At 38.7% G+C, this 13,353-nt stretch overlaps 1 protein-coding gene across 1 annotated transcript in view; it reads left to right on the top strand.

The window, feature by feature from the left end:
- GADL1 (glutamate decarboxylase like 1) overlaps positions 1–13,353 on the top strand; it is a 503,402-nt gene that overhangs the window by 306,239 nt on the left and 183,810 nt on the right. Inside the window, exons 9-11 of the mRNA XM_077268963.1 lie at positions 1,159–1,275; positions 5,207–5,271; positions 5,983–6,064. Coding sequence (XP_077125078.1) covers positions 1,159–1,275; positions 5,207–5,271; positions 5,983–6,064 — 264 coding nt within the window. The remainder of the gene's footprint in view (positions 1–1,158; positions 1,276–5,206; positions 5,272–5,982; positions 6,065–13,353) is intronic.

Here is a 13,353-nt window from a genome sequence, read left to right as displayed (position 1 = left end):
CGTCCATGGGATATTAGTTGTGATTTACGTTAATAATTTTTAGGTTTTATTGTTCTCAACACATTCCACTATGTAATGAACAAAGATTTACATCTGAAATATTTCATTCAGTGATATCTAGTAGGTGGGATTTTAGTGTTCCCTTTATTTTTTTGAGCAGTGTATTATACTGCTATAATTGGCATCCTTATTGTCTATTCAATGAACCAGTGCATGTGTATATACAGCTCTGGCAAAAATTAAGAGACCACTGCAAAATGCTCAGTTTGTCAGTTTTTTCTCTTTATCGGTATATTCTTGAGTAAAATGTAAATTGTTCTCTTAGTCTATAAACTTCTGACAACATGTCTCCGAATTTCCAAGCAATATATTTTGTATTTTTTTTCTGAAAAGGAGAAATGGTCAAAATTAAACAAAAAAACCCAGTGCTTTCAGACCTCAAATAATGCAAAGAAAGCAAGTTCATAATCATTTAGAAACAACAATACTAATGTTTTACTCAGGAAGAGTTCAGAAATCAATGGAATGTGGAATAACCATGATTTTAAATTCAGCTTTCATGCGCCTTCGCATGCTTTCCACCAGTCTTTCACTCAGCTTCTGGTGCAAAAATTTAAGCAGTTCTTCTTTGATGGCTTGTGACTATCCATCATCCTTTTGATTACATTACAGAGGTTTTCAATGGGGTTCAGGTCTGGAGATTAGGCTGCCCATGACAGGGTTTTGATGTGGTGGTCTCTTAATTTTTGCCAGAGCTGTATATAGATATTGTTTTCCTAAAATACAAAGGAAAAGTGTCATGTTTAACTTTAGCCCTTTTAGATATTCTTTAATCTTCAAGTTGCTGTTCACAATAACAGCAACATTGACCAAGGGTGCCCAAAATTTTAAATGCTACTGTACATAGAATCTCATAAGTAGCAACTGTCTTCTCCTCAGTATTGTAATAATCTGTCTCTGAGTGCAGAGATTACCCATGAATTTAGAATTTTGAAAATGAATCAGTTCTAAATTAGAAACAAGCAGTTTTCTCCGATAAGGTATATTACAAAATGTCCTATTTTTCATGTGTACCATAGATACATAAAGGAAAAAAATAAAATGCTGGTTACAAGTTAAGTATCTAAAATAGACTTGTCTCTATCTTATTTTTTGCAGGGAGCTGTGCCATTCCTTGTTGTTGCCACGTCTGGTACTACAGTGTTAGGAGCATTTGATCCATTGGATGAGATTGCAGACATATGTGAAAGGCATAAACTTTGGTTCCACGTTGATGTAAGTTTAGATCCTGTATTATGGCTTTATACTTTAACCCCTTTCCAACATGTGCTGTAATAATAAGCACATGTCGGACTTCCTCTTTATGAGCGCTCCAGCGCTCAACCTGCACCTTTCCGGACATATGACAGCTGACCTATACAGCTGACGTGCTCAAAACAGCCGTGGGTGGAATCGCGATCCACCTGTGACTGTTAACTAGTTAAATGCTGCTATCAATCTCTGACAGCGGCATTTAACTTGTGCTTACAAGTGTGTCACTGGCTCCCCCCATTTGTGACCCCATCACATGATCGAGGGTCACTGATGGATCGGCATGACAACCAGAGGTCTGCAGCAGACCCCTGTCATTGTCATTGTTAGATTGCTATTAGCACCACCCCGTGGTTGATGCTCGTAGGAAGTGAGCATTTCTGCTACACACAGGCAATCTGATCATCACCTGTGCGTAGCAGAGGCGGTCAAAATACAGCAGCTTCTAGTCTCCCATAGAGACTTTTGAAACATGCAAAAAGTAAAAAAAAGTTTTTAAAAATATAAAAAAAATGTAAAAATTCAAATCGCCCCCCTTTTGCCCCATTCAAAATAAAACAATAAAAAATGTCAAATATACACATTTGGTATCGCCACGGTCAGAATCGCTCAATACATCAACATAAAATAAGAATTAACCTGATCGCTAAATGGTGTAATGAGAAAAAAATCAAAAAGCCGGGATTACGTTTTTTTGGTCACCGTTACATTGCAAAAAAATGCAATAATGGTCAAAACATTGTATCTGCACCAAAATTGGAACAATAAAACATCAGCTCAGCACGCAAAAAAGCTCTCACCCAGCCCCATATCACAAAAAATGTTATGGTTCTGGGAAGAAGGGGAGCAAAAAAACCCTTTACCACATTGGGTTTTTCCATTTTTGAGTTTCCGTTTTTTACTCCCCTTCTTTCCGGAGTCATAACTTTATATGTTTCCATCAATATGGCCTTGTGAGGGCATGTTTTTGTGGGACAAGTTGCACTTTTGAACTATTGGTTTTGCCATGTAGTGTACTGAAAAGCGGGAAAAAAATTGTTTTTAGTTTTGCTATTTTACCATGTTCATTAAATGCTAAGACTGACATGCCATTATGATTCTCCAGTTCATTCCGAGTTTATAGATAACAAACAGGAATAGGTTCTTTTTTATTTAAGTGGTAAAAACAAATCCAAAGTTTCATAAAAAATAAGTTGACATTTTCCAACATCCATAAGGCTTATTTTTTGCATGCTGAACTTACATTTTTATTGATACCATTTTGGTGTACATATGATCTTTTGATAGCCCATTATTGCATTTTAATGCAATATTGCGGTGACAAAAAAACCCATAATTCTGGCATTTTTACTTTTTTTCTTGTCACGCTATTTACTGATTGGATTAATTATTTTTATATATTAATTAGGTGAATCTGAACCCGTCAATACCAAATATGTGTATTTTTTTTTCTTTATTGTTTTATTTTGAATGGGGCGAATTGGGGGGTCATTTGAACTTTCATATTTTTTTATTTTTTAATATTTTTTTAAAACTTTTTTTATCTTTAAATGCTTCAATAGTCTTCATGGGATACTAGAAGTTGTGATCATGTGATCACCTGTGCTACACAGAGCAGGGCTTCAGCTAAAATGCAGCTAAAATGCTCACTTGCTATGAGCACCGACCGCTGGACAGCGCTCATAGCAATCCGACAGTAGCAACCACAGGGGTCTGCTGCAGACTCCAGGTTGTCATGCCAATCAATCGGCGACTTGCAGTCATGGGCCAATGGGTGGGATTAGTGTAGCAATTCTGGCGTGAGCATGCTAAATGGCACTGTCAGAATTGACAGAGGCATTTAACATGTTACAGTTGCAGATGGATCGCAATTCCACCCTCAGCTGTTAGGGGCACATGACAGCTGTTTAAGTCAGCTGACATGTTCCGGAAAAGTTCTGGGCTCACCGCCAAAGCCCGCAACAGGGGGAGCCCACCTTAGATGTAACTATACGTCTAAGGTGGGAAAGGGTTTAATGGAGAACATCCAGATTTACAAGATGTTCCCCTCTAAAATAAAAATCCAAATCATTAGTATATACAGGTGTACCTCACAAAATTAGAATATCAAAAAGTTAATTTATTTTGGTTCTTCAATACAAAAAGTGGTGAAACTCATATATTAGATAGAGTAATTACAAACAGAGTGGTGTATTTCAAGTGTGTCTTTCTGTTAATGTTGATGATTATGGCTTAAGTTATAGCTGATGAAAACCCAAAAGTCATTATCTCAGTAAATTAGAATACTTAATAACACCAGCTTGAAAACATGATTTTAAAATGCAAAATGTTAGCCTACTGAAATCTATGTTCAGTAAATGCGCTCAATACTTGGTCGGGGCTCCTTTTGCATCAATTACTGCATCAATGCAGCGTGGCATGGAGGAGATCAGTCTGTGGCACTGCTGAGGTGTTATGGAAGCCCAGGTTGCTTTGATAGCAGCCTTCAACTCATGTGCATTGTTGGGTCTGGTGTCTCTCATCTTCCTCTTGACAATACCCCATAGATTCTTTATGGGGTTAAGGTCAGATGAGTTTGCTGTCCAATCAAGCACAGTGATACTGTTGTTTTTAAACCAGGAATTGATACTTTTTGCAGTGTAGACAGGTGCAAAGTCCTGCTAAAGAATTAAATTTCCATCTCCAAAAAGCTTGTCGGCAGAGGGAAGCATGAAGTGCTGTAAAATTTCCTGGTAGACGGCAGCGCTGACTTTGGTCTTGATAAAACACAGTGGACCTACACCAGCAGATGACATGGCTCCCAAAACCATCATTGATTGTGGATACTTCACACTAGACCTTGGAAATCGAGGTCCCAGAGTCTGGAGGAAGAGTGGAGAGGCAGACAAGCCAAGCTGCTTGTGGTCTAGTGTGAAGTTTCCACAATCAGTAATGGTTTGGGGAGCCATGTCATCTGCTGGTGTAGGTCCACTGTGTTTTATCAGGACCAAAGTCAGCGCAGCCATCTACCAGGAAATTTTAGAGCACTTCATAATTCCCTCTGCAGACCTTTGCAGTGACTTATGAGTTATGACTCATACAGGGAAAATAGATTTCTAGATTTCTTGTTTCTACTTAGAAGAATTCATCTAGTCAGTTTTTAATCACATGATGTCATAGATCTAACTGAAAACAAAAGAATTAGCTGGTGTAGAAAGGCAAAATCAGCAATTGTAAGTACACAGCTCTAAATAATATGATGACTGCAATATATTAAGAGGATAGCAATGTTGATGGGAGTACTTCTTCTAATAGTTTTCCCCATGGTAGTGGGCTGATAGTTGTGGTTCTGGCTTCTCTGGCAACTGACCATTAGCTCTTGTCACCAGGGTAATCCATAGGCCAAGTTTACACGAGCATATTTCAATAGCCGTATATGAACTACAATGTTTGGACTGACTATGGGTCTCTGGATATTAGTGTGTACATTACAGACTAGGAAATACGCTTCTGTGAACACAATCTTAGACAAACAATGAGATTCTTGAGTCCATTCTAATAAATAACAGACCCAGTAAAGGACTATATTTACCAGAGTAGTAGTCTCTGGCTCATAGAGTGGTTCCCTGGTGGTGGTCTCCTGTACGACAAGCACATGCAACTTTTAGGCATATGGGAATTAATTGTCTTCATGAGGCAATCCATTTATAGAGCAGAATAAAAGCAAAGTGTGTAATACATTCATATCACTAAAAATTTTCTTAAAACTGTATTGTGACTATTCCTGAATAATACAGCTACTTATTACTGCAGATTACATTAAATTGTGAACAACTTGTTATATATAAGCCATTAGTTTTATACATTTTTATTTTATTATTATTTTGTTTTCATATCTATAAACATATGTTTGTAGGCATCTTGGGGAGGATCAGCGCTACTCTCACGAAAATATAGGAAACTGCTGCATGGAATAACCAGGTTTGTGCAGATTCCTGCATTCTCATTCTGATGTCAATGATTTTTGCTGAACTTAAAAAATGGTCTGATTATCATTACCATCAACATTTTTGGTTATGAATTTTATAATTTTTTTGGTCAGTGTTTTACCAATGATTTTCTCACTTGTAAAAATTAAAAAAAAATTACAAAGCTTCTCCTGCCAATTGCAATGTTAATTACGGACAGCACAGTAATGACATCCATGTGCTGTCTGTGATTTTTACGGACTCATAGACTTACATTGGAAATTTTGATCTGTGATTCAGGGCTTAGTCAGACGGCCGTATTACATGGATGACGATGGCTTCGCAGTGTTCGGATTGGCCATCAGTTCTCCTGACCCGAGCGTGTTAGCATGTATTTTTATACGGCTGTCACACTTGGGCCAGCAGAGCCGCTGGTCAGTCCATGCAGTGCGATGCAATCATTGTCCGGATTATACAGCCGCCTGACTGTGCCCTTAAATGAAAAGACAGATGTGTCTTAGTTTATTTTTGAGAACCATATGGTCGCAAAATATATGGCATGTGCACAGTGCTATAGACAATAATGGGTATGAATTATGTTCGGGAATAACACGGATGGAACACATGCATCAAAAATGGACATTTGAACGAGACCTAATATCGCATGGAACAATCTGGCTGATGAGAAGTACATTTCATAACAGCATGATCTATTTTCTAATAGGGCTGATTCAGTGGCATGGAATCCTCATAAAATGTTAATGGCTGGAATCCAGTGCTGCGCTCTGCTGGTGAAAGACAATACGGTAAGTGAAATAATTACATTAAAGAGGACCTCTCTCTTTTCATTCTCTTCAGATACATAGCTATGTTTTATTTGCTTTTGAAAAAGTAAAATTATAGAGATCCCAAATAAATAGATAAATAAATAAATACAAATTATGCTTTTTCACTGTCAACTTTAAATTACAATGTGATAAAGCAGCAATCTCATTGTAAAATGTGGTCCCTCACCTGTTCGTAGAGCAGAGGACCCGATGGGGGGATCTATAAAGAAAATGATAGGAATATGCATAAAATAAGTGCCATACTTAAACATGCTGTGTTTTGTTGAAAGTCAGTGTCCCAAAAAACATGTCAAAAGGAAGTAATATGAATCAAAAACCACACTGGTAGTAGAACATTTAAAATTTTTGCATTGACTCATAATATCTAGACTCGGTGTTTTAGCTTAAAGGGAGTCTGTCACCCCAAAAATTGTATATGAGATAAGGCCACTGGCTTCAGGGGCTTATTTACAATATTCTGTAATGCTGTAGATAAGCCCCCGGCGTATCCTGAAAGGTAAGAAAAACAGGTTATATTATACTCACCCAGGGGCGGTCCCGCTGCGGTCCAGGTCCAGCACCTCCCATCTTCATACGATCACGTCCTCTTCTTGTTTTCCTGCTCCGGCTTCTGTGACGGCGTACTTTGAGGGCAGAGCAAAGTACTGCCGTGCGCAGGCGCCTGGCCTCTCTGACCTTTCCCGGCGTCTGCGCAATGCAGTACATGTTCTGCCCTCAACAGGGCAGACAAGGTACACCTGCACAGGAGCCACAGCAGGAAGACAAGAAAAGGATGTGATCGTATGAAGATGGGAGGCACTGGACCTGAACAGCAAAGTCCATCAGACCGGACCGCAGCGGGACCGCCACTGGGTGACTATAAAATAACCTGTTTTTCTTACCTTTCAGGATACATCGGGGACTTATCTACAGCATTACAGAATGCTGTAGATAAGCCCCTGATGTCAATGGCCTTATCTCATATACGATTTTTAGGGTGACAGATTCCCTTTAAATTGCTGCAAAAGAAGATCAGGCAAAAAACTTTGAAAGAAAACCTTTTCTGGAAAAAAAATATGTGTGAAACTTCCCAAAATGTGCCTTTTGGGTCAATGTGGAGTTATCCAAAAAATACTTAATGGCCATATATTTACAGTGCCTTGTGAAAGTATTTGGCCCCCTGGAACTTTTCAACCTTTTCCCACATATCATGCTTCAAACATAAAGATACCAAATTTTTGGTGAAGAATCAACAAGTGGAACACAATTGTGAAGTTGAACGAAATTTATTGGTTATTTTACATTTCTGTGGAAATTCAAAAACTGAAAAGTGGAGCATGCAATATTATATGGTTCCTTTAACTTAATACTTTGTTGCGCCACCTTTTGCTGTGATAACAGCTGCAAGTCGCTTGGGGTATGTCTCTATCAGTTTTGTACATTGAGAGACTGAAATTCTTGCCCATTCTTCCTTGGCAAACAGCTCGAGCTCAGTGAGGTTTGATGGAGATCGTTTGTGAACAGCAGTTTTCAGCTTTTTCCACAGACTCTCAATTGGATTGAGGTCTGGACTTTTACTTGGTCATTCTAACACCTGGATACTTTTATTTGTGAACCATTCCATTTTAGATTTTGCTTTCAGTCCCAGTCTCAGGTCTTTTGCAGACTCCCAACAGGTTTTCTTCAAGAATGGTCCTGTATTTTGCTCCATCCATCTTCCCATCAATTTTAACCATCTTCCCTGTCCCTGCTGAAGAAAAGCAGGCCCAAACCATGATGCTGCCACCACCATGTTTGACAGTGGGGACGGTGTTTTCAGGGTGATGAGCTGTGTTGCCGTTACACCAAACATATCGTTGCCATAAAGTTCGATTTTGGTTTCATCTGACCAGAGAACCTTCTTCCACATGTTTGGCATGTCTCCCAGGTGGCTTGTTGAAAACTTTAAACAACACTTTTTATGGATATCTTTAAGAAATGGCTTTCTTCTTGCCACTCTTCCATAAAGGTCAGATTTGTGCAGTGTACAAATGATTGTTGTCCTATGGACAGGCTGTCCCACCTCAGCTGTAGAGCTCTGCAGTTCATCCAGAGTGATCATGGGCCTCTTGGCTGCATCTCTGATCAGTCTTCTCCTTGTTTGAGATAAAAGTTTAGAGGGACAGCCCGGTCTTGGTAGATTTGCAGTGGTATGATACTCCTTCCATTTCAATATGATCACTTGCACAGTGCTCCTTGGGATGTTTAAAGTTTTGGAAATCATTTTGTATCCAAATCTGGCTTTAAACTTCTCTACAACAGTATCATGGACCTGTCTGTTGTGTTTCTTGGTCTTCATGATGCTCTCTGTGCTTCAAACAGAACCCTGAGACTATCACAGAGCAGGTGCATTTATACGGAGACTTGATTACACACAGGTGGATTATATTTATCATCATTAGGCATTTAGGACAACATTGGATCATTCAGAGATCCACAATGAACTTCTGGAGTGAGTTTGCTGCACTGAAAGTAAAGGGACCGAATAATATTGCATGACCTACTTTTCAGTTTTTGAATTTCCACAAATATTTAAAATAACCAATAAATTTCGTTCAACTTCACAATTGTGTTCCACTTGTTGATTCTTCACCAAAAATTTACATTTGGTATCTTTACGTTTGAAGCATAATATGCGGGAAAAGGTTAAAAAGTTCCAGGGGGCCGAATACTTTCGCAAGGCACTGTAGTTTATTCTATACTCCAGAAAGCTTACTAATTAAAAAATACACTAGAGATGTTCAGATCAATCGGCAGAGGATCACGTTCAAATCAAATTAGCTAAAGTTTGTGTTTTCACAAGAATTTGAACATTTTAAGATTCAATTTGCGGTTTGCAAAGAAAAAAAGACGTGCCTGGCACCATTTCCTACATTGCTGAAGTATCAGACAGTAGGCAAACATAGTGGCATCAGAAAAGTTATCGCAGTTCAAGACAAATTAACTGTGGTAACCTTACTGATGTTACCAATTACTGTTGGTTCTCATGCTGCGAGTGGTTACATCAGTTAGTTTACCGCAGTTTATCGGCTGTGAACTGCAATAACCTTACTGACATCACCGCTCATTACAGAAGCCAGATTCACACGCTACTCTCAGTGTGTTCCAGGGATCATGCTAAGCTGTCACATTACTGATGTCACCTCTCAGTACAGCCTCCGGATGTAGCAGAGTTGAAGATCAACGTGAGACCTCCTTGTTATGGATTTACGGCAGGCACCTTTGGATTATATTATTTTTAAATGGTATTAAATGGGTAAAAGAGGGTCCGGGAGTGCTTTTACAATTCCAGGACTTTTCTCTGTGTGTGTTTATTTATTTAGATTACAGAGCCTCTCCAGTACTAACCCTGGGATTGATGTCAGAAGATTTTACACATCAACCCCAAAACAATTACCCAGAACACATGCTAGGGCAAATGGGAAGAGCTGAGGCTAAGCTCCAGATTTGGCCCATCATATAGAATGTGCCATTTCTGGTATGGCAGAGGACTGGTGTTATTAATCTGGAAATCGACCAAAATCCATTGCCCCTTACCAGTTTATTAATATTAGCCTGCAGCTGTCTGCTTATCTTTTGCTTGTTATTAAAAATACGATGAACCCTAAGTGATTTTTGGGGGGTCCCCCATTTTTTAAAAGCCAGTAAGGGCTACACAGACTGCTGTGAGATGTTGTTAATATGCTGGGAAGATCCATGTATAATGGCTCCTTCCCAGAATAATAACAGCAGCACCCAGCTGTCTGCTTTCTCTCAGCTGGTTATTTACAATAAGTTGGACTGCATGCCATTTAAAAATATATATTTATTTAATAGGTTTAAAAAGGCTAAACACTGTTTAGTGCCACATGAAAGGCACTAAAGGATGCTAGTTTGTTATATGTAGAGGGCTTGTGACATTAAATACATACAGGACATCTATCCTATTTATTCTATTTAACTATCTATCTTTATCCATACATAAGATTATTTTATTACTTAGAAAACTAGCTTTAAATTACAGAGAATTTCTGTATGTAAAAGCTGATGGTAAAAATGCATTGCATACGCATGTCATACGAATGTCATATGGACGTCATATGGATGGTACTTGAGAAAAGTATCATTGTACTCACATGACACTTGTCCTAGTTTTCAAGAACAACATCTGAGCCATTTTATCTACGCAGATGAGTGCGAGCCCTTATTGCCAGTGAGGTTCTCCCACTCTCCTCTTCCCCACTTGTATTTTACAAGCAATCACAATTAAAAGCAAGTAAAAATTTTATGGGAAAAAACTCACCAAAGTCAGCGAATTCAAAATTAAAAGGATCCACTCTCCTCTACAATACAGCATATGCTTTATTAGAGATTTTGCTATATTTTCTAGTCTATGAATGCATTTTGCTTCCTACAAGTTGATTAATCCATTTAATCTTCCTCACAATGTTAAATCATCATATTATCTTTCCTATTGTATCTGTCACAAATACAAGATGAAAAAAAATCAGCTTCCTGTTTGTTTTCAAATAAAAGGTTTAAAGCATACATTTATATCTTTCACTGTGTTAATTGAATTGTTTAGTACCTGATGACAATAACGCGGTTCCCTGCCACCTACATCCACATAATAAGCTCTTATCTTGCATCTCACCATTTGCTATAGTAGACTGCAGAACCCTCTAATTTTCATCTGCTGCTCAGTTCTTTTGTCACTCAGAGTCCTTCATAGTAATTTAGTATCATCAATATTTATCTATGACTATGATTTGTTTCTATGAGACAAAATGTTTTGCTAAATTTTTTAATTTTCAGGTACGTTTACGTGGTTAATAGCTAATGCATAAAAAATAGAATCATCCATTAACCCCTTCATGACCCAGCCTATTTTGGCCTTAATGACCTTGCCGTTTTTTGCAATTCTGACCAGTGTCCCTTTATGAGGTAATAACTCGGGAACGCTTCAACGGATCCTAGCGATTCTGAGATTGTTTTTTCGTGACATATTGGGCTTCATGTTAGTGGTAAATTTAGGTCGATAATTTCTGCGTTTATTTGTGAAAAAAATGGAAATCTGGCGAAAATTTTGAAAATTTTGCAATTTTCACATTTTGAATTTTTATTCTGTTAAACCAGAGAGTTATGTGACACAAAATAGTTAATAAATAACATTTACCACATGTTTACTTTACATCAGCACAATTTTGGAAACAACATTTTTTTTTGCTAGGAAGTTATAAGGGTTAAAATTTGACCAGTGATTTCTCATTTTTACAACAAAATTTACAAAACCATTTTTTTTAGGGACCACCTCACATTTGAAGTCAATTTGAGGGTTCTATATGGCTGAAAATACCCAAAAGTGACACCATTCTAAAAACTGCACCCCTCAAGGTGCTCAAAACCACATTCAAGAAGTTTATTAACCCTTCAGGTGTTTCACAGCAGCAGAAGCAACATGGAAGGAAAAAATGAACATTTAACTTTTTAGTCACAAAAATGATCTTTTAGCAACAATTTTTTTATTTTCCCAAGGGTAAAAGGAGAAACTGGACCACGAACGTTGTTGTCCAATTTGTCCTGAGTACGCTGATACCTCATATGTGGGGGTAAACCACTGTTTGGGCGCACGGCAGAACTCGGAAGGGAAGGAGCGCCATTTGACTTTTTGAATGAAAAATTGGCTCCAATCTTTAGCGGACACCATGTCGCGTTTGGAGAGCCCCCGTGTGCCTAAACATTGGAGCTCCACCACAAGTGACCCCATTTTGGAAACTAGACCCCCCAAGGAACTTATCTAGATGCATAGTGAGCACTTTAAACCCCCAGGTGCTTCACAAATTGATCCGTAAAAATGAAAAAGTACTTTTTTTTCACAAAAAAAATATTTTAGCCTCAATTTTTTAATTTTCACATGGGCAACAGGATAAAATGGATCCTAAAATTTGTTGGTCAATTTCTCCTGAGTACACTGATACCTCACATGTGGGGGTAAACCACTGTTTGGGCATATGGTAAGTCTCGGAAGGGAAGGAGCGCCATTTGACTTTTTGAATGAAAAATTATCTCCATCGTTAGCGGACACCATGTCGCGTTTGGAGAGCCCCTGTGTGACTAAACATTGGAGCTTCCCCACAAGTGACCCCATTTTGGAAAGGAGACCCCCCAAGGAACTTATCTAGATGCATAGTGAGCACTTTAAACCCTCAGGTGCTTCACAAATTGATCCGTAAAAATGAAAAAGTACTTTTTTTTCACAAAAAAATTCTTTTAGCCTCAATTTTTTAATTTTCACATGGGCAACAGGATAAAATGGATCCTAAAATTTGTTGGACAATTTCTCCTGAGTACACCGATACCTCATATGTGGGGGTAAACCACTGTTTGGGCGCATGGCAAGGCTCGGAAGGGAAGGCGCGCCATTTGACTTTTTGAATGGAAAAGTAGCTCCAATCGTTAGCGGACACCATGTCGCGTTTGGAGAGCCCCTGTGTGCCTAAACATTGGAGCTCCCCCACAAGTGACCCCATTTTGGAAACTAGACCCCCCAAGGAACTTATCTAGATGCATAGTGAGCACTTTAAACCAACAAGTGCTTCACAGAAGTTTATAACGCAGAGCCGTGAAAATAAAAAAATAATTTTTCTTTCCTCAAAAATGATTTTTAGCCCAGAATTTTTTATTTTCCCAAGGGTAACAGGAGAAATTGGACTCCAAATGTTGTTGTCCAGTTTGTCCTGAGTACGATGATACCCCATATGTGGGGGTAAACCACTGTTTGGGTGCATGGCAGGGCTTGGAAGGGAAGGCACGCCATTTGGCTTTTTGAATGGAAAATTAGCTCCAATCATTAGCGGACACCATGTCGCGTTTGGAGAGCCCCTGTGTGCCTAAACATTGGAGCTTCCCCATAAGTGACCCCATTTTGGAAACTAGACCTCCCAAGGAACTAATCTAGATGTGTGGTGAGCACTTTGAAGCCCCAAGTGCTTCACAGAAGTTTATAACGCAGAGCCATGAAAATAAAAAATATTTTTTCTTTTCTCAAAAAATTTTTTTTAGCCCTGAATTTTTTATTTTCCCAAGGGTAACAGGGGAAATTTGACCCCAATAGTTGTTGTCCAGTTTCTCCTGAGTACGTTGATACCCCATATGTGGGGGTAAACCACTGCTTGGGCACACGTCGGGGTTCGGAAGGGAAGTAGTGACGTTTTGAAATGCAGACTTTGATGGAATGCTCTGCGGGCGTC

Source organism: Ranitomeya variabilis, chromosome 6 (genome assembly GCF_051348905.1).
Source record: "Ranitomeya variabilis isolate aRanVar5 chromosome 6, aRanVar5.hap1, whole genome shotgun sequence".
NCBI classification, from domain to species: domain Eukaryota; kingdom Metazoa; phylum Chordata; class Amphibia; order Anura; family Dendrobatidae; genus Ranitomeya; species Ranitomeya variabilis.
This window is presented reverse-complemented; position numbering and strand designations above follow the sequence as displayed.